General features: G+C 36.3%; 3 protein-coding genes across 3 annotated transcripts; 2 read left to right on the plus strand and 1 right to left on the minus strand.

Moving 5' to 3' along the window:
• Positions 1 to 1102: 1102 nt before the first annotated feature.
• Positions 1103 to 2761, plus strand: LOC110726150 (protein FAR1-RELATED SEQUENCE 5-like). The gene is made up of 3 exons (XM_021905615.1): positions 1103 to 1528; positions 1656 to 1969; positions 2431 to 2761. Exons 1-3 carry the CDS (start codon positions 1103 to 1105, stop codon positions 2759 to 2761), a joined length of 1071 nt encoding a protein of 356 aa, XP_021761307.1.
• A 6930-nt stretch (positions 2762 to 9691) lies between these two features.
• LOC110726151 lies at positions 9692 to 10264 on the minus strand. Its single transcript, XM_021905616.1, has one exon. The coding sequence runs from the start codon at positions 10262 to 10264 to the stop codon at positions 9692 to 9694; it is 573 nt and encodes a 190-aa protein (XP_021761308.1).
• A 2185-nt stretch (positions 10265 to 12449) lies between these two features.
• LOC110726152 lies at positions 12450 to 15373 on the plus strand. The gene is made up of 2 exons (XM_021905617.1): positions 12450 to 13061; positions 13366 to 15373. The coding sequence occupies exon 2, from the start codon at positions 13367 to 13369 to the stop codon at positions 15371 to 15373; it is 2007 nt and encodes a 668-aa protein (XP_021761309.1). The 5' UTR covers positions 12450 to 13061; position 13366.
• The last annotated feature ends 11471 nt before the right edge of the window (positions 15374 to 26844 follow it).

Genomic DNA, 26844 nt, shown 5'->3' on the forward strand with positions numbered 1-26844 from the left:
TTTCATTTTTAGCGTTTGACACTTGTATTTATATGTACATTAAGATATTTTATTTATTTTAGGTATTAAAAATATTTTTTTTATTTTACTAACTAGATACATTTAACATAATTTTATTTTTAAAAAAATTATTTAGTGTAGCATATGTTAGTTAACCGGGTACCCAACCCTTATGAAATATTTGTAGTAAAGTAAAGTGAACAAACCCTTATGAAATATTCCCTCCATTTCGTAGTAATGATTGCAACACTTTCCTTTTACATCTATTTCATAATAATCGCAACACTTCTTATTTTAGTAAAGATAAAGACTTAAGGCTTGTTCACATGTATTGAATTGAGCTGAACTGAACTAAACTGATTGGAGCTGAACTGAACTGAACTGAATAGAGCTGAAATGAATATTTTATGAGAGAAGGAAATTAGGATCTGAACTGATCGGAGCTGAACTAAACTGAAAAACTAAAATGATTGAAGCTGAATTGAACTGAACTGAAATTAAGCTAAAGTGAACATGCCCTTATTCACCATTATTTTATTGTTTTACTCTCTCTCTATCGCCACTCAAATAAATATTTTATATTTTTTTCCCTTACTGAACTAAACTGATTGGAGCTGAAATGAACTAAACTGATTGAAGCTGAACTGAACTGAAATTAAGCTAAAGTGAACAAACCCTTATTCACTATTATTTTATTGTTTTTCCCTCTCTCTATCCCCACTCAAATAAATATTTTATAATTTTTGTCCCTTACCTTACTACCTTCACTTATACTACAAATTATTAAAAGCATCTGGTTCGCATTAGTTTATTATGGACCACTAATATTAAAGATACTATAACCATTTTATAAATAGAAAGAAAGGTTACTATGTTGTAATAAAAGTTGTACTCCATAGTATTTTATTAGAATAATTTCATTGTGTTATTACAAAGGTGGTTAGATGTTAGTGTTTTTAATGAAACTTTTAATATATATATATATATATATATATATATATATATATATATATATATATATATATATATATATATATATATGTATGTATGTATGTATATATGGCTTCCAATATGCCCCAATGAGTTGAAACCAGCTATAGGGATGAAGTTTAATAATCTTGAAGAGGGCCTTGAATTTTATAAAAGATACGCATTTGCTGCTGGATTCAACACAAGAAAATCTACAACTAAAAGGCAAAGAAGAAGCAAAGAATTGAAATCACAGTATATCTTATGCAATAAAGAAGGATACAAAGAGAAAAGAAAGCCTACTGTTGAAAAAGATTTAAATAACAACGAAGGAGAAAGCAATGAAGAAAAAACTTCAATCAAAAGGAAGAGACTCGTTACTCGTGTTGGGTGCAAGGCACATATTATCATAAAGCATTGTGATGATAACAAATTCATAGTGTCACAATTTCATGAGGGACATACTCATCTACTTTATACACCTAGTTGCAATCTCTTCCAAAAAGAAGGAAGAAAAATGAACATATTGCACAAAAAAATAATTGTGAATAATTCTAAGGTACGACTTTCAAAGCCTCTTATGTTTCATGAATTCTCTGTATGTTCTAATAAAAGTAGTATGCTCATTTGAAAAATGAGCATTAAATTATTTGCTCATTTGACAAACTGTTTTGTTCTTTAATTAGGTGAATATTGGTCCTGTTACAACTTTTCGAATGATGAAGGAAATTGTTGGAGGATATGATAACATCGGTGCATCTAAGAAAGATTTCAAAAATTTTCATAGAGATTTGAAAGCATACATTCAAGGAAGTGATGCTCAAATGTTCGTGGATAACTTTACCAACAAAAAGTTAATGTGGAGCGCTTTTTTCTTTGATTTTGAGATGGATGATGATTATTGCCTTTGTAGAGCATTATGGGCTGATCCCCTTTGTAAAAAGAGTTACGCTCTATTTGGTGATATGGTATCCTTTGATACCACATACCAAACCAATAGGTAATTCATAAAAATCACAAATCATTTTTATGTTATAACTATAGCTTAAATTAATAACTTTGTTTTAAATGAACTTAGTATAACTGTTTGTTTATTTCACAAATGACCATTGACTTATTTGCTCATTTCAGAAATGTGCATTCAATTATTTGCTCATTTGACAAAAAAGCAAACAATTGTTTGCTTATTTCACAAATTAGCATTGAGTTATAAGCTCATTTGACAAATGAACAATCAATTATTTGCCCATTTGTCAAATGAGCATTGAATTATTTCAGTAGCTGATGACAATTCTGATTTCATAATCTGAATTCAGATTCTATCACAGATTGTGAGTGCGTGTATGTATGTGTATATGTGTGTGTGCGTGTGTGTGTCTGTGTCTAAGTACGTGTGTCTGTGTATTTATGTGTGTGTGTAGTTATTTGATCATTTAAAATTTAATCTGTATGTGTAAACAGGTACAACATGGTGTTTACTCCATTTACAGGGATTGACCATCATAAGAGCTGCCTTACTTTTGCTGCTGGTTTCATAGCAAAGGAAGATATAGTGTCATTTGAGTGGTTGTTCAGATCATTTCTCAAGGCAATGGGTGGAAATGAACCGAATTGTATGATTACAGATCAAGATCCAGCAATGAAAATTGCTGTTAAAAGTGTGTTTAACAAGACTGAACATCGCTTCTGTATGTGGCACATAATGAAAAAGTTACCAAATAAGGTGGAGAAATCAATCATGCAAGAAGAAACTGATTTCCTAAAAAAATTAATGCTTGTGTTTGGCATCTAGGGAACGCCGTCGATCAACGTTGCTACATCTGTATTTTTTTTTACTATAGAACTTTGCCAATCTTTTTGATTATCTTAGGGTTGACCTAAGGTTTAGCATTGCTTGACTCATCGACTTGACACGACTCAAGGCATAAACTTGACTTGCTGTGATTGACTCGAGGTTGACTCGACTCGAAGAGTTTGACACGTGTGTTAGTTTCAAATCAAAGTGATATGACACGACATGACTCAATGTGACTCGTGTGTGCATTGTATTATGATTATGCGACTCGAAAATGCAAAAAAGCAAAAAAGTTTCCGTAATTTTTGTGGAGGGTGCCGACTTTCTCCCGAAAAAGAAAGACGCGAAAAAAGAATCGAAGTTTTTGAGGGTGAATTTTGAATGAGCTTAGTCAAATGTTGTTTGATACTGTCTCTGAAGGTGCAAGGATTAATCCATCCTAGGCTATCTCAACTGTTGACTCCATGATGAAAGTATTTGGGTAACTTAGGCACGGAGGCTAAGTACTTCATACTTCGTGATGCAATGACAAATATGACTGATGATCGATGTTGATATGACAAGGCATGCTTCAACGTTGTGATTTCATGACAAAGGGTTCCTAAGGGAAATATATTTGGTCATGTATTTGTGCAGTGTGTGAAAGTGACACTAAATTTAGGCCGCAAGAGCTAAGTGTGTGGAAAGAATATTATTTCAAGAAGAGTCAAATGATGGTGACTCCTAGGCTAGGTAAGCTAATGATGTAGGGATCAAGCCCCCAAGTCTAGCTCTAAATGAAAATGGATGAGCATAGGAAATCCCTTGATATATATGATCACGGTGTAAGTGTGTGAATGTGAATATGAATGCATGTTTATTACGGTCGCACCTCGATGTGAGGTTGCCTACGTATCCGTTAGGAATCAGGCCAAACGTAGCTCTAGCCGAACCTCGCACAAGTGTGTATACCTCAAAAAGCAAAAAGGTCTTTTTAAGGGTTGTAACGTGGTTAGGCTAAAGGCTATAGAAGAAGGGGATAAAGGCTCAAGACCCTAGATAAGCCCCAAGGTGTGCAACCTCGCTTTTGAATCTTTATATTTTTACTTGAGTTTCTACTCTTTTTTAGCTCTCTTTTATATTTTGCTTTAGCATCTATTTTATTTTTATAAGCATGGGAAATCCCGATCATGCGGTCTATCACTCACTTGGCATTCATGTTTCTCAGACGCGGTACCGAGCACTCGATAAGAGACGCAATATGAGACGTGTTCTTATCGAAGATATTTTCATGTCAAAGACATTGGAACACTTGCCCTTTTGTACACTTTTATTTATTTATTTATTTATTTTTTGCTTTTGCTTATTTTTGCTATTTTAATCTTTTGAATTTACTCAAGCCTTCTTTAGAATTGCATAAGTTACACACTATCCCATCCCAAGGTTAAGTAGATGTAGGTTGAAAAAAATGAAGGGTCTATCGTTAGACGAGGCTCAAAGTGGTTTATGAAGAAGGGATTGTATAGGTGAAAGGAGATATGATGTGGCTACAAGGGGTGCCTCAAATCATTGGTATACCTTGTGCTTAGTTCGACATGGTTTTTTTTTTTTTTTATTTTTTTTTTATTTTTTAATGCAATGCAATGCGATGATCATATGCAAGGAAATAAATGCTCATTTTATTAAAAAGGGAAAAGGAAAAAAACTACAAAATTAATCTAAAGGAAAAGAAAAGAAAAGGTGTCTATGCTAGACTTATTGGGAAAAGGAAAAAATGAAAAAGAAATAGAAAAAGAGGTCATGAAATCTTATCGTTGAAGCTCGCCTCTGTCTTGTGTTGTTTGCTCCGACACATCCAATCTTCTCGCTAGCTAGAGGCAATGGGATCTTATTTACCTCTATGAGATCTTGAATGAGGTTTTGAAACCTGTAGCATTCATCAGTAGAATGACCGCGCCCTTGATGATACTTGCAATAGGAGTTTGGATTCCATCTCGAAGATCGATTTTCTGGTGTTGGATCCTCGGTAGGGCCAATAGGTTTGATTAATCCTCGATCATAGAGACGATCGAAAGCAGCATCGTAGGTCATTCCAATGGGTGTGAACTCTCGCCTGGGTTTCCTTTTAGATCCTTGATTGTCCATGGCTAAGACACCATTATGGTCAAAGGTACTAACATTATTACTAGAGTGGGCGTTTTCGGAAGAAGAAGGATTGTCGTTTCTTCTTTCCTTTCCAGCCACCGTGGTTACTATTGTTAGTAGCTTTTTGCTTTGCGAGGTCATCTTCGATTTCAATTCCGATGTCATAAACGGCCTTGAAAGTATTCAAATTGTGTTGATACTTTAGATGCTTTGAATACTTTTCTTGGAGATTCTTGATAAACATCCTCACAGACTCCTTTTCGGTGGGGACCTCAATCATCTTGGCGGAAGTTTCCCTCCATTTATTAAAGAAAGAAGTAAAGCCTTCATTCTCTTTTTGTCTTAGCATCTCAAGTTGTCTATGGTCGGTTTCAACTTGGATATTGCACTTGTACCTATCAATGAAAGCGTTCACTATCGATTCCCAGGTAGAGGTTTTCTCTTTGTCAAGGGAGAAGAACCATTGTTGACAAACGGTTTCGAGAGATAGTGAGAACAGAGAGGGGAAAACCTTCTTATCGATATTCTTAATACTCATTATGGTTTCGAAAGCTCTTAGATGGAAGTAAGGGTTATCTGTTGCCTTGAATTTAGGGATGTCAGTGGCATTGAACTTATGCGGAAGAAGTTTCTTGTCCAGCGAGACCCCTTGTGAACTCATGCCCTGAAATTTATAGTCACTAGATAGCTTTCTCAAGCTTTCTTGCATGAGGTTCATTTGTTGTTGCTTCACGGGATCATCGATCTTAAGTGTGAGTAGCTTCAGTGTCTCAGTCACGTTAGTCAATTGACTCATGAGTTCATTAACTTCCTCTTGAGTTTCCATTATCTTCTTAGCCTTCCTCTTTTGACGAATCGGTTTATCAAAAAGTGAGACTTGAACAAAGAGGTTGTCCTTGATTAATTGCCCTTCTTTCCTCGACCAAGTACTGTGGAAAAGGAATTTGGGGATATTCATTGTTAATTATTTGACTCAAACTTTATTCAACATGCAATGGAAGGAGGATGTGAAGAAATATTGGAATATAATGTGAAGGAAAATGATGTAGATGGAGGGATATGAAGAATTAGGAATACAATGTACCCCCAACTCAAATGACGGAAAAGACCGACTCATGCATGAACCTAAGGCATGGTCATGGTGAAATATACTCAAAGTGTGTGCTAAGACTAGTGAGTGTAGGTGACATGTTAAGACTCGTGTCATGACCATGTGGCTAGACTATGTGACTAGACTTGAGCAAAGACTAAGTTAAGACTTCACGTATATGCATTAAATTGGACAGACTGTGGTATTTTAGTCATAACTTTTTATCTGTGACTCTGATTGGAATGAAACCAACGCCAAATTAAATATTAAACTCGGGGCTACAGATCCATATACAACTCGTAGTTCTTTCTAGAACTCCAGATATGACCAAAACAAGTTGACGCTTGTGCAGTATACGGGAATAAAAATCCGGGTTGACTTAAAGGAACTATGACTCGATTTTATGTTTATTTATTAGCTCAAATTTATTAATTAATTAATTAATTAATTAAACAAAGTCCTTTAGTCATTAATCAGTTTATTTAGTCTTAACACAAGTCAAACAAACGGTTAGGAAAAATCACATAGAGTATGCACAACAAATAATGCACAATTAGTCAAGTAGGCACAATATGATGCAATGAGTTTGCAACCTAACCATGGCTCTAGTTCTCTAAAGTTCGGGATATGGTTTAGTCAATAGAGGGTCCATGGTTAATTGTCCAGATGCACCGCGCGGAAGCCTAACCGTGAAGGGTTGGCGCGAGTGGATGGGACACCGCGAGTTTTAGAAAAAACTCGCTTCCATGGTTTGGTGAATTCAACATCTCGGATGTACCCTTTGTTGCACGGAGCGTTCAATCGGGTAGATGGAGCATGAATTCCCAGAGGGTTATGTCCATATATAGAACACATGGGTTTCAGAAAAGTGAGAAAAAATTCAATCAGGAAGTAGGATCGATCAAACAATACGAAAAACCGGTCGAAATTAGAACGCATATTTCTGGCTCGGTATTGGGGGAAATTGGTGCCAGCAAACAGAGACTGACGCCAGATTTTAATTGTAGCGCCTGGCGCCAATGCTGGCGCCTGGCGCTACAACTAAAATGCTGGCGCCAAGCTCTGGCCCCTGACGCTACTTCCCACATGCCTCAGCAACTTTCTGTGCTCGATAAAATTTTCTAGTTTTGCGCGGTGTTATTTCGGTCCTAGTTGTGAAAGATATTTCTCAAATTTCCTACGTGTAAAATCCTATGTTACGGATGGTCTTTCCAATGAGATCTTTTTTATGCATATGGCAATAATGTTAATCAAAATTACGCACATGAAATACTTAGAACGTTTCGAGTCTCATCCACTCATTCTAAATCATTGCCGAAACAAATTCAGGAATTAAAATAGAAATCCTCCCTAGTGGAGTCGCCAAAAACTGTAGGGAATAAATTTCAAGCCTTAATCCCACTAGCTTGAACCCCACTGTGATCATACACTAAAGTACGGTGGCGTCCAAAAGGGAAGAAGATAGAGCAAAAGAGTCGCCAACAAGTTTTTTTAGGAACTTGTAAACCGTTCACAGGATGAAGGTTACACCCCTTAACGATCCAAGAGACCGTCAACTCCATAAGGTCTAGAACCAAATAAGGGTTCGGGGATGAAGGTACAAATCCAACCTAAAAGAGATTGAACCTGCCCTAATAATAGGCCTCTACTTTATTCTGATCGTATTCATGTGCGCTTTTTAATTAACATGCAATCAATACATTAACCCTAAACCTGTTTAATCTATGTTGGTTGAATATTAATGCACAAATAAACTATTATTGGCGATCACTTGAAATTATAATCATAATTAACCCTAAACAGGATTATTAAATATCTTATTAAGCGTGATTACAAGTACCAAATTCCCTTTAAACATGCATAAAAGGCGTGATCAAGCAATAAAAATAAATAAGCATCAATCAACATAATAAATAATAAATATCATGAATAATAATTATGATAATCATAATAATAATAATAATAATAATCATATTAATTAAAATAATTATCATCATCAAAATAATAATATTCATAATATTCGTAATCATCATGAATTATAACAATTATAATCATAATCATGTTCATGTTAATATTAAAGCATAATAAAAATAGCAAGATCCTAGGCATGATACTAACAAGATTAATAACAAACCCTAGCATGTCACTAAGCAATAAAAATCAAATCTTTAGCCCTAACATGATACTAACAATCATGAATATTAGGAAGAACATAGGAAGCATCGCAGGAATCATACTAAGCATATTTGATATTATAACCTTTTCCCTAAACATGATACTAGGAATATCATAATAACAATATAAACATGATTTCTACATCATAATATCAATTAATCAATTAAAGTACTTACTTTGATGCCTCGTACCTCTTTCTAGTAACAAAATACACACGTTAGTAACTTCAAGGAAAATAATAATCAACAAAACAATTAAATAATTAAAATAGAGATTTGGGACCAAACCCTCAGAAATTAAACCTTTCACGTCTAGGGCGAAGGCAACTTCGAATATGGTTAGGTGTTTCTAGATTTTGTGAATGCGGAATTTTGTATTTGAGAAAAGGCTAGTTTAGAAAAAGAGAGAGAGAGAGAGAATAATCAAGAAAATCTTGATGAGAGTTGGTGAATAATCGTGAGAATTGGTGAATGAAAACTGATTGTAGGTGAATGAAAACGAAGTTTTAAACATGTTATTTATAGAGAAATCAGCCAAAAAGATAAAATATCAAAACAGAGCACTTGGCGCACGTAAAACGAGATTAGCGCACGCAAAACAGAGCTGGCGCCAGCACCAGCTTATTGGCGCCAGGCGCCAATGGCTAGCACCAGGCGCCAATGGCTGGCGCCAGGCGCTAGGCCTGGTTCCAGGCGCTGATTTCAGAAATTCACACGTTTTTGTTTTTATCATATCTTTTGATCCGGAAGTCGAAATAAGGCATATAATATGTCGTTGAAATCTCTTAAAGTCTAATTTCTAACACAATTAGAATGAGATTAAAATATTTTGTAGATAAAAAGATATGGCTAAAATAGTGGAAGGGTGTCAGTTTTGGATAAAGTTTCATGTCTCATTCATATCTTTTTCGTTATAACTCGGATTTAATATTATAATATATCATTGGAAAGATAATTTCAAGATCTATCCAACCATATAAAATTTGGATAAATATTATGAGGCACGAATATAAAATCTGAATATATTCCACTTCGTACAAAACAAGGATTCTTAAAAGGAGTAGTTTTATTCAATTTCAAACTCTTTAAAACATAATTATCAATCTTAACTCCATTAGGATTTAAAAGAACCTTATATAGTATTCTAAAAGACTATAATCAATCCTAATAGCTTTAGAAATGATAATTAATAATAGGCCCTCCTCTAGATTATTGGGCCGCATATAAAAACTAAATCGGGCCCAGTTTAGTATTTTGGCCATAACTTCTTCGATATTCATCGGAATTGGGCTTATAATATATCGTTGGAAAGGCCTTTTCAAACCCCCATCCAACTACATTATTATTGGACCCATATCATGGACCAACCAGACTGGATTGACTGTTTTTTTAAAATAAGTTTTTAAAAAAGAGAGAAGAGAAAAGAAATTAAAACCATCCGCAACACTAGACTTTCCACACTTTCGCTTCATTCGATTATTATACGACGTGAAAGGTACTCATCACCAGGTTTGGTTTTGGGGAGACACAAATGGGTGTCTACAGTAAGGCTCGTCTTTCTTTTAATAATTTGAAGCCATCAATTATTGATTTAGTACCAAATGACTTAGAAATCTTCCTTTCATTGGAAATAACTAAACTATCGGCCAAAAACTCATCCTCCATCTTGTTACGTAATCTTGTTTTCATGATCTTCATTGCTGAAAATGCTCTTTCAGTGGTAGCTGTGGAGACAGGAAGGGTCAAAACTAGACGTATTAGTCTATCAAACAAAAAGTATACATTTGATTTTCCTGTTTGTGCCAAGTGTTCGCAAAATTCCTCCAAGGTAGAATGATGAGTCAAACTAGGCTCATTTTTTGCTTCACAAAAAAAGTGTTGCAATTGATACCTCAAATTGTACCTTTCTTGCTCCGCAAAATCCATGGGGTAAAACTTTTCTGCAATCAAGCAAACCTTCTCAAGATCAAAATTTTTAAATCCGTCTTTGGGCTCTAACAAAGATGATAAAGTTAAGAGCTCTAAAGCGTCATCATTAAATCTCCGATTTAGCTCTTGTAATTGTTTGTCAATTGCACCTAAAAATATTTCAACTCGATAAAAATGATTCATTGTAACTCGATCTTGTTGATGACGAGCTCGACCCCTACGAGCTATATAAGGAGAATTCATATCAGGTATTAAAATATCATGTTGGTGACAAAACAATACCACCGACTCTAAAAAACTTTCCTCTTCTCATTTTCTCTCATTTCCTGAATTAGTTCATGATTTGTAGACACTAATTTCACAGCATTGACAATATCTTGGGAATTTTGTTGTAAGGCTTGACATAAAACATTAGCAATTCCCAAAATTTCTTCCATTAAACGGGAAATGAACACAAAATCAAAGGAAATCATTTGATCTAAAGCACCATCAGCATCCCCACGTTGAGAAGAATTACAAGACTTATCATTCGAGATGTGTTCAAGTACTAACACTGTTGCATCAAACATTTTAATCAAGCTACGAATAGAGTAAAGATGTGAACCCCAACATGTATCTCCAGCTCTTTTTAAAGATCTCGTCTGATTAGCTCCTCTACCACTGTCTATTTCACCAATAGATAATAGCCTTTTTATTTCATCAGATTTGATGGATTTCAATTGGTCAACACGTTTAGAAGATGAAACAATGACATTGATAATGAAAGTCAAATTTGAAAAAAAAAACTGATGTATTACTCTAACATCTCTAGATGCGGCAACTAATGCTAATTGTAAACGATGAGAAAAACAATGGACATAATAAGCATAGGGACAATCAGAAAGAAATAATGCTTGCAAACCATTCCACTCACCTCTCATGATACTAGCACCATCATATCCTTGCCCTCGAATATTTTCAACAGATAAATTATGTCAAGCAAGAACTGAACACAATTCTCTTTTAAGTGTTGCTGTCGTGGTATCGAAAACTCGTATAAGGTCAAAAAATCGCTCCCTAATTGTTCCATATTTGTCAACAAACCTTAAAACAAGACCCATTTTCTCTCTTTTAGATTCATCTCGAGCCTCATCAACTATAATAACAAATTTAGAGTTACCAATTTCTTCTCTAATATAGTTGCAAACCTTATTTGAAATAATATGGAGAATCTCTTTTTGAATCGAGGGAGCAGTATATTTGGCATTATAAGGAGCTTGTCGTATAGCTTTGGAAACATCTTTATTATATGCAGCCAACACCTTTCTGTATTAAAGATAGTTTCCTTGATTCTCAGAATTATTTGTTTCATTGTGACCTCTTAAGGGACAAGATTGTGTAGTCAACAAGCGGAGGACATCGATAGAGGCCTTTAAACGCAATCGATTTTGCTTGATTTGCATTTCATTTTGTTTGTAAAAAACATTACGAATCTTTGCTTTTTGCTTAGGAAGAGTCTTGTATAATTGAACCGCATTTCGATGAGTTGTACATGGACCTTCTCCAATATGAGCAAGGAACCCACACCGTTTCCCATCATTGACTTTTTTTCCAATTTTTGAATCCGGTCAAAGTAAACGATTTTACCCGAGAATTTGGTGTTTCAGTAAACAAATAACAAGATAGACAAAATGCAGCATCTTTAGAAGGTGAATATTCCAACCAATCTGGGAAATTAACAAACCAAGTAGATTGAAATCGGCGACGATGCTTTGTAGGCCTAGAAAATGGATATTCTGCCAATTGAGGTTGGTAAGGCCCCAATTTGATATAATCACGTCTTATTTCATTTCGTTTTAAAGAATAAGCCATATTGAGGTTGATAAGCCCATATTGGAGGACGTAACCCTGGATCACGTTCTAAAGAATTAATATCCACATTGTCAATATCAATAATCGATAGACCTTCTTCGTGATTATGTGTTCGGGTAGGGGTATCTTCATTAACTGGATTATTTTCGTCGGGTGTTGTGTCATTTTCTGGCTCTTTTCGTTTGAAAAAGGAGGTAATAGATTTTTGTTTGTTCATATTTGTTTACCTAAAATTAATTATATGTTAAATTTATTTTAGAAATGTCAACAATTACGTTTTAATTAATTATTTAATTCTAACAAGTAGCAACCAATCAAAGAAAATAATATGAAAGAAAACAAGAAACTAACTTTAAGCAATCAAGCATACATTCATAAGCGACTAGTTTGTTAATCATCAATGCATTACAATTCACAAATCACAAGTATAAATCAAAAGTTAAAAATAACTTATCAATCGATAAATATTAATAGAGAAATAAAGAACAACGTACCGAAGGCAAAACGTGGTCTATACTTTGAACTAAGTAATTAATTAACTTTGATAACGTTTTGTCACCTAAAATTATCAATTTGTTTATTAATGCTCAAATTAATCATTAGTACATAGTACAATAACATTAAAAAAAGGAAATTTTCATTTTTACCACCTTCAAATAATGACTTTGTCGAACTTACCACCTCCAAAAAAAAAACATTTACTTTACCACCTCATAAAAAAATTAAACATCAGTTTTACCACCTCATCTGAGCTCAGGTGACGGAAAACGCTTGTGGGGCCCAGCTAACTGTCACTTCCCTCCAATTTAATTCTTTTAAAATCGATTTCCCTCTGTTTCCTCCTTTTCTCACCTTCCATAATCAATGTCTCACCAAATTTCTCACTTCCTCATCAATTTTCGTCTCTCTCTCCTTTGATTTTTCTTGATTCTCACTGTAACTGCTTCTCTCTCCTTTGATTTTTCTCTTTCTCTGTAAAAACTGAAACCCTAGATCGATTTGGGTGGTTGAAATCGAGCTGGAACCACAAAATTGCAACACATCAGCTTCTCTTGTCATCTTCCACAGGGTGAGGGGACCAAAAGCTTGGTAATTTGCTGACAGAAATCGAGATTCCTGACTACAAGAGGTACTTTAAACCCTTTATTAGTACATTTCGTTGGATTTATGGTTGTCAATTGGGGTAAAGTATGCCTTTTTTGGGAATCTGTGAATTAAAGTATTATAAATCCTAATTATGCGAATCTTTGACTGAATTAGAGTGTGCATTTGTTAAATAATTAGTTAATTAGATTTACTTGTTTGCTGTTAATTTAGTGCACAGTCAATGTGAATTGCTTTTACTTGCTGTAATTGGTGAATTGGTTGTTGTTGTTTACTGTAATTACTGAAATTGGTTATTGTTGTGTGTGCTTTTGTTGGTGTTGTTACAGAATGGACACAGTGGACTTAAAAATTACAGTAGGGGGTGCCTTTATACCTTCTTTAGCTGGTAAAAATAGGAGGGTGTTAACTTGGGATGGTGGGTGGGTTTATTGGATGAGAAAAGTGGAAAAAAATAAGATAGATGTACACTTTTTGAGGCAAGCAGCTATACATGGGTTTGTGTATGTGAATGTGAAGGTTCCTAGGGGGTTTAGTTGCTGGTATAAACAAAAGGGCAAGTCTTGGGTGAATGGTAAAAGGGAGCTTGTTGATGGTGAGGTGAATGGTTTCCTAGAGTCTGTGAACAAAGAGGGGGCATGTGAGATGTATGTTACCAGTCATGAGCCAATTGAAGGGACTAACAAAACACCCTTCAAATGTATAGCTGGGAATGAGCTAACCCCTGCACAAAGGAAGGAACTGAAAAAGAGGTTTGGTGGGCCTAAAGTATATAAACCCAGCCCAGAAATTAGTAAGCCCACTGAAGAAGAGCCATTTAGGAGAAGCCCTAGGTTAAAAGGCATTGTTATACATGACAGAGAGGCTGAGGAGAGGCTTCCTAGGGCAGAGAAAGTGAATGCTAATACACATAAAGGGAAGGGTAAACTCACTGCTGCAGATAAGGGTAAGGCTAAGGTTGGGTATGAGACTGGAAATCATGCTAATTTAGTGAGAAAAATAAAAGAAAGAGTGAGGAGCTTAAGGGATGACAATGATGTGTTTACTGATGAGGATGGTGATACAGATTCTTCTGATTCTGAGTTGAGTGATTTTGAGTTAGAAGTTGATGAGGGAGAGGAGAACTTATACTTTGATGATGATGAAGAGTGGTTGAAGAAAAATTTAGACCATATTAACAGTAAGGTGAAAGGCAGTTTGAGGGGAGTTACTGAAGGAGGGGATCAAAGTGATGATGAGGACACAGGGTTTGACATAGAAAGAAATCTACAGAAAATTGAAGTGAGGGTTGAAGAGGAGGCAGCTTGTGATTCTGATGAGCTAAAGAGTGTGGAAGGTGATTCAGATGATGATCAGGGTAGTGTTACTTGGTTTAACCCTGAGACAGACTTTGAAAGGGCTATCAAATTTGTAGTTGGTCAAAGGTTCAGTGATGTGCAAACAATGAGAAAAGCTTTGAGACAACATGCAATTGAAAATAGGTATGAGTATTACCTTCTTCACAATGATTCAAAGAGGCTAACAGCATATTGCAAAAGGAAATGCAAGTGTGTGTATAATAAGAACAGTTGTAGGATAGTGAAGTGTACATGTAGTAAGGGTGTTAGGTGTAGGTTCAAGTTCTATGCAACAAGGCTTGTGAAATCAGAGGCTTGGCAAATTAAGACACTAAGGCTGAAGCATAGGTGTGTTAGGAGTAAAATGAACAACAAGGTGACAGCAGAGTTCCTTGCTGACAGGTACTTGGAGGAGTTCAGGGGCAACCCCAGATGGAAGATTAAACAGATTCAGGACAGGGCCTTGAATGACTTGGGGATCAAAATTACATACTCCAAGGCTTGGTTGGCTAGAAGCAGGGCAAAGCTTATAATATATGGCTCTTCATCAGAGCAATACTTAAAGGTTCGGGACTATGGGAAGGCACTGCTGAAATGGAACCCAGGGAGTGAGTGTAATGTGGTGGTGGATGATATTAGTCAAATTGAAAGACCAATTTTTATGAGGATGTTTGTGTGCTTAGCTGCACTTAGGGATGGATTCATTTCTGGTTGCAGACCAGTAATTGGGGTGGATGGGTGCCATCTAAAAGGGGCATACCCTGGGCAGATCTTGGTTGCAGTTGGAAAAGATGGCAATAATGCCATCTTCCCAATTGCTTGGGCAACTGCAGAGATTGAGAACAAGGACAGCTGGTGCTGGTTTCTGGAGAGCTTGCTCAAGGCACTTTGTGTGTATGACCAAGGAGATGGCTTGAATTTTATGTCTGACAGACAGAAAGTAAGTGGGTTGTGTTTGTGTTTAAATTACTTTGCTTTATTTGACTTTTCTGTACACTAACTTGTTAGTTTTGCCTTGTGTGTAGGGTCTCATAGAAGCATTTGCAGATGTGGCCCCCAAAGCTGAGCTCAAATTTTGTGTGAGGCATATTTGGTCAAATTTCAAACTGAAATTTCATGGTGCAACTTTCAAGGAATTGTTCTGGGCTGCTGCTAGGGCAAGCACTCTGGTAAGCTTCTATTTAGGTTCTTTTATGTCAGTTTTATGGTGAACTATAATGTATGCTAGGTGATTTTTTGTTTAGCTTGTATCAGTTTGGTTTTTGCCCAAATACTTGTGAATATTGCCCATTTATCTACATTTAGTTTTGCACATATTTGCATGTCTTTCTATTTTGTGAAAACTGTATGCCATGTGTCTATGTTGTGTTGAATGGTTGTCATGTGTGTGGTTGTATCAGTTTGAGTTTGAAGTTGCTATGGAAAGTATCAATTTTTTGGATGAAGAAGCATACCAGTGGCTGTCAAACATTGACCCCCAGCACTGGTCAAGGCATGTTTTCTCTACAAACTGCAAGTCTAACATGTTGTTAAACAACATGTGTGAGACATTTAATGGAGTGATTAGAGATGCCAGAGACAAGCCTATTCTAACTCAAATGGAATGGCTTAGAAGATATATGATGAAGAGGAGTAATGACAAATGGGAGGCAGCAAAGTCTTGGGAAGGTTTACTAACCCCATTTGTCAACAAAGTCTTTGATGGGTTGGAGAAGTATGCCAGGACATGTGAGGTTACAGCTTCAAGGGATGAAATTTATGAGGTGAAATACAAGGATGATCAGTGCATTGTGGATCTACAAGAGAGAAAATGCACTTGTTATAGATGGGAGTTGACAGGAATACCTTGTGTCCATGCATTTACTTGCATAATGGACAAAAGGGATGATCCTGAGTTGTATGTGCACCCACATTACTATAGGGTGACATACTTGGCTGCATATGAGAACCCAATACAGCCAATGCCTGGCCCTATGAATTGGGAAAAGGTCAAGCTCAGACAGCCTTTGCCACCTATGCTGAAAGTGCAGCCAGGAAGACCTAAGGCAAAAAAGAGAAAGCTTGAACCAGGGGAGGGCACTTCTGCAGCACCTGAGGGCAAGAAGCCAAAGGTGAAGAAACAATGCAAGAACTGTGGTGGGTTTGGCCACTTTGCCAAAACATGCAAGGCTCAAGCAGCACCAAAACAGCCTAACCCACCTGCAACAAATCCAAAGGGTGGGAGGCCACAGATGCAGACTCCTTGGCTTAAGGAACAGAGAAAGAAAAGTGAAGAGAAAGCAGCAAGACAGGTATTTTGTGTATTTTGTGACTTGAGTGTATTTAGTGGCTTTGTTTCTGAGTCTTGTCATACTGTGATTGCAGGCTGGGTCAAGTAATGCTGCACCTGCAACTGCTGTGTCAAGCCAGCCTGCAACAAGAACAGATCCTTTGCCAACTCAGCCTGTTACCAGGAGCAACAGGAGCCTGAGTCAGCCCACAAGAGTGCCAACAACTACTCCTCCCAAAGTCAAAATACAGACCAGGTCCAAGCTTCATGTAATGACAAGCAAGAAGGACAAGGATCTCAATCAACTGTGACCCTAGGTCTACTCATTAGTTTTTGTAATAGACAGCCAAGTTTATTAACTACACATGTGTATAGTAGGCAGTATATTTGGTAGTTGAACAATGATTTTGCACAAAGGTGCCTTAAATTTTGTCTCATCCAATGTAAAACAATTAAAAACATTGTGTTGCAAGTACTAATACGAAATGTGATATGTTTCTACCAAAAAGTTCCATTTCTCATTGATTTAGTTAAAAGTAGTACAAGAAATGTCATCCCAACATCCACACATAATAATTCAACAAAACACAACATAAGTTGGGGATTTTTTTTGTTTCTAAGCATTCCTAAATGAACCTAAGATCTAAAATACATAGCCAGTACCAAACCAAAACAACAAAACACAACAATAGCATGTACTGTGAGCATTTTCTTTGTTGTTGCATAGCTGCCATGCACTTCCTTGATCATCTTCTTCCTGTCTGAGCTAAGAGCTTTGCATTTCATCTTCAAGCTATCAATCTCATTGAGCAAGCACCTCCTTTTTCCACTAACATCATGAACTTCCCTCTTCATGTCATTCAGCTCTCCCTTCATTAGTTTCTTGTCCAGCAGTAAGTTGTTAATCACCTCTGTTTGCCATGGTGTTCCATCTGGTTGATCCACCCACTCAAAAGCTTTACACCCTCTTGACTCAGTCACAGGATCATAGAATTTGCAGGTCCTAAACTTGCGTTCAGGGTTCTCCCTAGTCCAAGCAGTCAGCCTAGACATTGGAACTCCACATTGGCATTTTTTCTCCTTTGAGGGTGACATGCTAACTGAAGACATTCCCTTCTGAAATTCAGTAAGAACAAGAATGAAATTAATTGTATTTGAACACAATCACCATAATATAACCCTAATTTCAGTAGCCAATTCACATAACAAAAACCCCCAATCTAATTTAATCTTACATGAACCCTAAGTATTTTAATTGAAATTGGGGTTTAATTGACCTCACAAAACGCCCAATTTCAATTACTCTTAGCAAATGCAACATAATCACGCAACGAATTGCCAAAAAATTACAACAGAAATCATGAAAATTGCTAGAGAATTAACGACAATGGCTTACCTTTTTGATGCTTGTTGTCGAGGAGTTCAATTGATTGTTTGATAATTAGAGGGTTTGGGATTGTTAAGGTTGCTCAAAAATACTGATTTGTGAAGAAAATCGCAAAAAATTAATCTCCAATCTGCAAGAATTTGGTGTACAAATGAAGAACTAGGTTTAAATAAAAGGGAAATCGAGAGAAATTTGGGAAAAAATCAAAAACTAGCCGTTATGCTGGGCCCCACAAGCGTTTTCCGTCACCTGAGCTCAGATGAGGTGGTAAAACTGATGTTTAATTTTTTTATGAGATGGTAAAGTAAATGTTTTTTTTTTGGAGGTGGTAAATTCGACAAAGTCATTATTTGAAGGTGGTAAAAATGAAAATTTCCTTAAAAAAAAAATAATTGAAAACAAAAACTTAAAAACAAAAAATTGAGAAAATAGTCGAGTATATACCTGATATAGTGATATTGTAAATTTGTAATTTGTTCTTGAAAGTTGTAATTGAATTGGAACGAAAAAGTGAATTGTTTAATGGAATATGTACTCTGTAATATGGAGGAGTAAAGGGAGGGGAAAGACCAAGGGTTTATAGGTTTGTCAATTGTTAGAGTGTTTTTTTAGGGAATTGGGAATTGGGAAGGAATCTTTCCTTTTCTTTGATTTAACTGCCGCCTAGAAGATAGAAAGCATCAGTTTTGTTTTTTTTTTTCTTTTTTTTTAAATGGGATTTAAAAATTTTTCTTCAAAAGTTATCAGGGGCCAAGCCCCGTTTCGCCCCTATTAAGGTCCGCCATTGACATAGGAAAACTATGTCCAAAATAACGTCGGCTTACACGTGCATATTTTATGTTCACAATAATATAAAGTCACATAAGTTTTAATAAAGGTTACCATGTTAAAATTAGGGTCACTATGTTCAACAGTACGTTAGTTGTGGATGTATGGACTTTGGTCCACAATAATATATTGTGAAATAGGTCCACACAAGTTTTTTTCTCACATACTTCTTTTTTTATTTTTATTATTATTTTTTTCTTTCCTTATAACAATTATATATATCTCCACTAACTATACTTTATAAAATTCATCCTATGATACCTATCATATAAATTTTATCCTATGATACCTATCTTATAATTATTTAATACTCCCTATCCTACTTACATATTTTTATATTATATTCAATTCAATCAATTTACCTAAATGTATGTGCTGATCAAAGTGTAATACTTAAAAAATAAAGTGTGTATACCCCCACTTAAATCTCACTATATTAAAGATAATGAAATTACCTACATTAGCCATCAGTGTACATGTAAGGTCAATGTTCGGCCAAACCAGACAATTAGATCTAAGTAAATATGAAAAATTAAGTTCTTATCAAATTAGATTAGCAAAAATGGAAGGAGTATAAACTTTGAATCTTAAGACCTAAATGACCCAAAATTTTGAGCAATTTTCTTGGCACACAAATTGGCGAGCTATTACACATACACTTAGTGTATGTAGCCCCCACATACACTGCCAATTAAATTAGGACACCTCACAATTCACCAAATAAAAGATAGGGAAATTTGGGGGGGGGGGGGGGGGAGGGGGGGAATAATTCATGGAAGTACCGCCAAAACAGTATATTAGGCGGGAGTTTTTTTTTTTGCGCCAATGCTACAGAGGTTGGGGCCCACCTTTTTCATCCACCCCATCATCAATTTAATGTTTTAAAAAAAATCAGAGGAAGCCATTAACGACGGAAGCATTTTCCGATGAGAAATTTTTTTTTTTTTTGTTTAATAAAATCAATGTGTTCAACTATGTATTTCATATGATCAATACATCAAGATTCTATTGTTCAATACTTCATTCTACACACTCCATATATAAAACACGTTTTATGTAATGTTATAAAATCATTGAATTATAATGTTGTAATTTCAATTTTCATTGTTAATGTTTTTTTTTTTTTTATAATAATCCAATAATAATTGTAGTGTTTGTTTAACTTGAATGTTACATTTATTTTGTTTTATTAAATCAAGTGATCTGGTTTTGACAAACTTTTTGGAATTGTACAATTCTGGGTATAATCCAATATTTTGGTTCGACGAAGAAGAAGAATTGAGTTCTTTGTGATGTTAAAATGTATTTATATTGTAATATAATAACAATTACAGTTTTTTTTTAGTATTTTGAATACTATATATTAGTAACTTGATAGTGACACATATATTCTCTATAGTATAATATCTAGAGTTACTAAACAAATGATGAGAGTACTATGCAAATACATTAAAAAAAACAAATTAAAAAGCTTGCACTTAGAATGAACAAATACTTAGTATTAGATTCGAACACGGGACTTAAATATCACAGTAATTATTTTGTTATATGAATCTTCTAATTTGATTTTGACGATTGGAATTTGTACATAACATTTGGTGATGGAAAGAGATTCAGAGAACCCAAATTAGAACATTTATTGAGTTATTTTTCGTGTTAACAAGATTCCGATTAAAATAGTAACGGTTAATAATATTTTAGAATCATAGATTCAGATGTTGAAAAACCTGACAAATACATGTTACGACTTTAAGTTGGTGTCACTACCCTTTCTAATAATTATGTTTGTTATTAAAATAGTAACGAATAAATAATTCTCGTATCTAAAATTGTATTTCCATTAACCAAATCGATATGACATTATTGATTTCAGGGATGATTAGGCGGGAGTTAGTATTTAAATGTATATAAACTACCAAAAAAAAAAAAAGAATCAAACAACGCATTGCTTTTCAAAATTTGCCAAAAAAAAATATTTTACAAAATTTGATAGATAAATGGAGTAAATGTTAAAGTTCACTTCAAATTTGATATGAATGAACAATTTCAAATGTGTTAAATTTCTGTTCTTATAAAACTCATATTAAACTCTTATTATATGATGGAACCAACAAGCCTATTTACTAAACAAATGTGTAATTTATTAGTTAAAATAAATAATGTAATAATTAATTTACTATATAAGTTAATGAAAATAAATATTTGTAGTACATTACAAATGAGTTATGACTATTTACAATGTTACTATTATAAAAAAAATGCAGATTCAAAAGACAAATACATAAAATAACATATTTATAGCGAAATATGGTATAACAATATTTTTAATTTTTTTAATGAGGGAAGTATGATATTTCACTTAACACGAAATACAAATGTGGTAAAATTCCCCTAGATATATATAATTTTAGGATTTAAATAAAAAATGATGTTAGTAATAACAAGGAATTTTAGTATTTAAAATCTTATTCATCGAAAAATCTCGTATACACAAGAAATCAACAATTATTAAAACAGAAATTACCAATAATAAACATATAAACAAGTTACAATTCATAATGGTGCAATAATTAAAATACAACTTCTAAATACAATCAGTATGTAATGACAATATATACACACAGAATAATTTTAGTAAAATACAACAAGTATACTAATAATATACTATAATCAATACAAATAATTTACAATTGTAATTCATATAAAATAAAAACTTAATTTTTTCCATCATTAGTATCCGAGTTAGTTTTATCATAACTATTAGGATCGAAATTGTGTGGCCTTTTAATATGTGTTCGAATAAACCAACGATTGTCCCCCATGGTGTGCCTCCAATGTGTAATAGTCCTTCCCCATTCCCTGCATACTGCCATGCACCTTGCAAGATCATGATCGTTTAATTTGAACCATATATGGTGCATCACAAATTCATCCCATAAAAAAGGTGGTAATCCATTTTCAATATTCGGTAGTATATCATGTTTGTCGCATAATTGAAAGAATAATCCTTTCGGCAGGAGCGATGCACCCCACGGAGCCAACCTCCTCATTTTTTTTATCCTCCTTTGACAACAACATTTAGTTTTGGTCTTAGTATTCGAGCATTAGAATAAGACGTTTCTACAGTTTCGTCTTCTATAAGTGGCCTCTTTCCTTTTCTTTTGTTATTCCCACTTGGTTTAGAATCTTTTTTTTCATTATCACGACCCTCCATTCTTTTGAACCAATCCTCTTATCTATATAAAATTGTTATTGATATTCTAAGAATGCATGGTATAAATATAGGGAAAGTGAGTTAGTTGGTTCTTATGTACATGCAAGTAAACATGTACCGCTTGGTGAAGAAAAACATTAACACGCTTGGTTTTTAAGTGCATGCAAGTAACTATGTACCGCTTGGTGTAGAAATCACATATAACATCATTTACCAAATTTTAAGGTAACCATATTATTATATTTGATATCGCGCCAACGTGCTTTTGAGCACAATTTCATTACGAGAAATAGTTATCTGTTACTAAACAATATTTCATTTTATCAGAATTAAATTTATAACTTATCTTTGTATTGAAAAATCATTTTATTTTTTTTTGTAAGTTAGCATTACTACTCTAATTTTTCCTATGTTAGCATTTATATTAGATTGTTGATTATGTTAAGACGCGAATGTTACTAATCTTTGAATATACTCCCCTCTTTTGCAAAATAATTTTCCAACTTTCTATTTTACATCGCCATTAATTAGGAAAAAAAAATTACGAGTAAGAAAATCATTTCTGAACTAATGCTCAATCACTTCCTAAGCTTGATGTAATTCAAACATACTATGATTACTGTTGATTTGTGACAAAATCTTTCCCCTTTTCAAGCTAATAAATATAGAACATTGTCAAACGTATATCACTAATGCGATTTTATTAACAATATATAAAGACACGAATCTTACAAGATCACATTACTATATTATTATCTTTTTCAAATAAACGGTAATGTATGTATTAACTAATCCAAAATTAGACCTCCCTGAAATGACAATATGACAACAATTAATGGCCGAAGGGAGTCAGTAGGTAGTTACTCCTGATCGACAGTATACACATTAAAATAGTAACTTTACCATATTTGTAGATAACAGGTAGTCAATTAAAAGTAGTATAAAATCTTATTACTAACAACGAATCCCATATTTTGAACTTAATATCTAAAAGTACTACCGTTTTGAACTAGTAGAAATCGACACTATACAACACCATTTATTTGCAGACTATTTTTAAAAAATTTATTTGCAAACTATAATATAAGCTACAATAGTTTTAACTAGTTTTTAATTTTAATATACTATATTTTCTCCCTATGTTCAATTTATATTGTAATTAACATGTAATTGAATATAAGCAAAAAAAAAAAAAAAAAAAAAAAAACCATGTAATCGAATTTAAAGGTTAAAAGTAACTCTAAAAAAATTATATGTAGCAAGTGCTGAAATAAAAGTTTCGTAAACAATAAATTAGTAACGTCTAATCCATTACAACACGTACTTTAGATAAAAATTTGTGTTCCTTCACACGTAATACTCATGTGCTCAGTTATTACTGGGTACTACGTAACCAATACGGATTTCCAATACTTGGATTATAAGTAGGAGCTGAACAACTTGGATTATACGTAGAATCTGACTGTTCAACGCTAATGCTTTGCCGATTGAAGGATGAAATGGTATTATGGTCACGAGTTTGTCCCTGATCTTTTGCAACATGCATACTATTGTTACTACCAATCCCCTGGTGGTTGGTGATTTGATCTTGTAATTGCCACCTTCCCTTCATTAAGCCAAACGTGCTCTTTATAATTTCCTTCATTTAATTTATATATAAAAAAAATACGTATACATAATGTTTAGGGTAATTTTACCCTGCCTCGTGGTCCAATCAGAGGACGACACGTGTCAGCCTCAAGATGGCCCAAAGTGGACCAATCTTTGCTTGACACTTGTCACTCCAGAAAATAAGGGGAAAAGTGGCAGCCTTCAGGCCCAAATCCCGAGAAAGCCGCAAAGCGGCGCAGCCCACCACTGATTAGGGTACAGTGACCTAATCAGGGGCACAAATCCCAAAGACCCTATAAATAGGGAGATGACCCTCTTTTTGGGGACACGTTTTTCATTTATTACACATTTACTCTTTGATAGAGACATCCTGAGCTTGGAATCCGAGCAGATCCCTACCTAAATTTCCGCACCTTTTTTCTCCCTTCAAGTTTCTAACTTGTGCGTCGGAGGCGGAGCACCACCCATCTGGTGTCTCCGTTTGTTTTGCAGGTACAACTCACCCAGGACCAGTCTTCGTGCTGTAACTCTCCCGAGGGACAAAAACACCCAAAATATTTGGTGCCATCGGTGGGGAGAGTACCTCGAAGATGGTTTAAGAGTCTGTACCACCCCCTAACCGTCTGGGTGAAGACCCAGAAGTCTTTACAGACTATGAGGATGAAGATCCTCAGGTCGAAACCTTTACAGCCGAAGACGGCTCTCTCAGAATCAAGCGCATCCGGCCCAGAGATACTCTGGAGCGGGGTGCCTCCCAGGCGGGTGCAAGTAGACCCCCTAGGCAGCCGGAAGGGGAAACCCAAACGGCAGCTGGATCAGCGCCTGTCACCCGGGACGAGCTCATGAGATTCATGACAAGTTTCAAGGGTGAAATTAAAGAGCTGATCACCCAGAGCTTGGCTGGCCCAAGTAGAGGTCAGTCGGTGAGGAAGACTCCTCTGGAAAAGGGGAAGTCAGTCAAAAATAGGCAGCCAACTCCTCATCCAAAGGAGAAGGCAGCCGAGACCATTGATTAGTCCAAAATTCTTCTCCCCAAGGGGAATAACAATAACACCCGCCGGACTCAACAGACGGTGAGAAGTAAAAAATCAAATCTTGATGCCCGGGAGATCATTAACCGGAAGAGAAACCAGTCGCTGTCTGAATCGGCTTCAACGTCGAACTTTCTAGACAGCTTCAACAATACCTCTTCCGGGAATGCATCTTCCTTGCATGAGAGTCAGACAGGCGGTAATACCGTCCATTCTGGCCCTCACATGATTGGAGCTGTACCGTATGTGCCTACTTTGGCATACTGACAGTATCCTCCTCACTTTATGCAGCCGACCCTCTTTGGAGGTCAGGCGGCATATCCAAATGTCCAGCCATTGGACTGGCAGCTTCGTCTGCTACGCCTGGGTGAATAGCCTTCTGCTTTCACCCGGGAGATAACCGAGGCGGCTCAGCCGTCCAAGGTTAAGAATGTGTTAGGTGGTACTTATGACGGTACCACCAATCCGGAAGACCACCTCATGGCTTACACCAACCTCATGTATCTGCAGGGGTTGGATGATGCCACTTGGTGTCGGTGCTTCCCAGCTACACTGAAGGGCATTGCCCAACAGTGGCTTGGCAACTTGCCGGCTGGGTCCATCGATAGTTTCAGGAAGCTCGCCTTCCTGTTTGCTTCCAACTTCTCAATGAACATCCCTGCTAAGAAAACAAGCCTTGATTTGAGCACTGTTAAGCAGGGAGAGAGAGAAGGGCTGCGCTCCTATGTCAGGCGGTTCAATCTGATCAGAATTCAGATTCAGGGACTGTCTGACGAGGTAGCTTTTACAGACTTCTTCAAGGGTCTGAGAGACGGGTCGACATTCAAGTTCGACCTAGTCAAAAAAGGGGCTTTCACCTTACTGGCGGCCCTGAGGGAGGCGAAAAGCTACATCAAGGCTACCGACCTCTGCTCGCCTGGTAGCCAGTCGGACTCCAAGAAGTCCGACAAACAGAAAAGAAAAGAAGTCTGGGCGGTTACTGACTCTGACCAGCCATCCCAGAAAAAAAAGAAAGGGTTTAAACCGTACGTCCCCAAGTACGAGTTTAACAAAGACTGCAACTCCATCCTCATGGAGGTAAAGGACCGGCTGTCCATTGAGAAGCCGAATCCTATGAAGATTTTTGTCCAGTCACGGAACAAAAATAAATTCTGTCAGTTCCATGAGGAGGTCGGCCATGACACCAACGACTGCTTCAGTATTCAGCGGGCGTTGGACCGTCTGGCTGACAAAGGGCTGTTGAAGTCCTACATTTCTAAGTCCCCAGCTGGGGCAAAAAAGAAAAACAAGGGCCAATCCTCCAAGACTACCCCCCAGCCTCCTAGTAGCTCGGATACCGATAAGGAGTCGGTCTACACAATAGCAGGCGGATTTTCTTGTGGTGGCCCTACCATCTGGGGCACCAAGAGCCATCTTCGAAAGATGGACAAGGATGACGACGAGCAGGCGTCTGCAAGCACCTCCTTCCCAGACGTCTTGATTACTGAGAAGGATAGGGGCAGCGTCCACCGTCCGCATGATGACCCGGTTGTCATTGAATGTAAGGTAGCCAACCAGCTGGTTGGACGGATCCTTATTGACACCGGCAGCTCATCTGACATCATCAGCCTCCGGTGCCTGCAAAAGCTGAAATACAATGTCAGCAGCATGCATCCAGTCACCCACCCCTTGGTTGGTTTTTGGGGTGGGATGGTCTACCCAGCCGGAAGAATTGACTTGCCCATCCGGCTGGGAGAGAAAGGTCAGGGACGACATATTGTCGTCAGATTCTTGATCGTTAAGGAGTTGACTGCCTACAACATTATCCTTGGCCGGCCAACCCTCAACGTAGCCAAGGCAGTAATCATCCCGTCTCTGATTCTCATCAAATATGAGAGGGATGACGGCTCTGTTGGTTCCTTGAATGGGGATCAGAAGACGGCCCGGAAGTGCTATCTCTCAGCCGTCAGAGACACTGCGACCCCAGGCGGTCAGGAACCAATTGACCTTGACAATGTCAAGGATGCCGATCCAGCACCTGTCCCACCAACAGCCGGAAAGAAAAGAAAGGCACCTCTGCTGGTGGAGGTGAAGAAGGAGAAAAAATAGCAATCACTGACCGGTGAACAGTCAGATGAGCTCCGTCCCCAAC

Source organism: Chenopodium quinoa, unplaced genomic scaffold, assembly GCF_001683475.1.
Source record: "Chenopodium quinoa cultivar QQ74 unplaced genomic scaffold, ASM168347v1, whole genome shotgun sequence".
NCBI classification, from domain to species: Eukaryota; Viridiplantae; Streptophyta; class Magnoliopsida; order Caryophyllales; family Amaranthaceae; genus Chenopodium; species Chenopodium quinoa.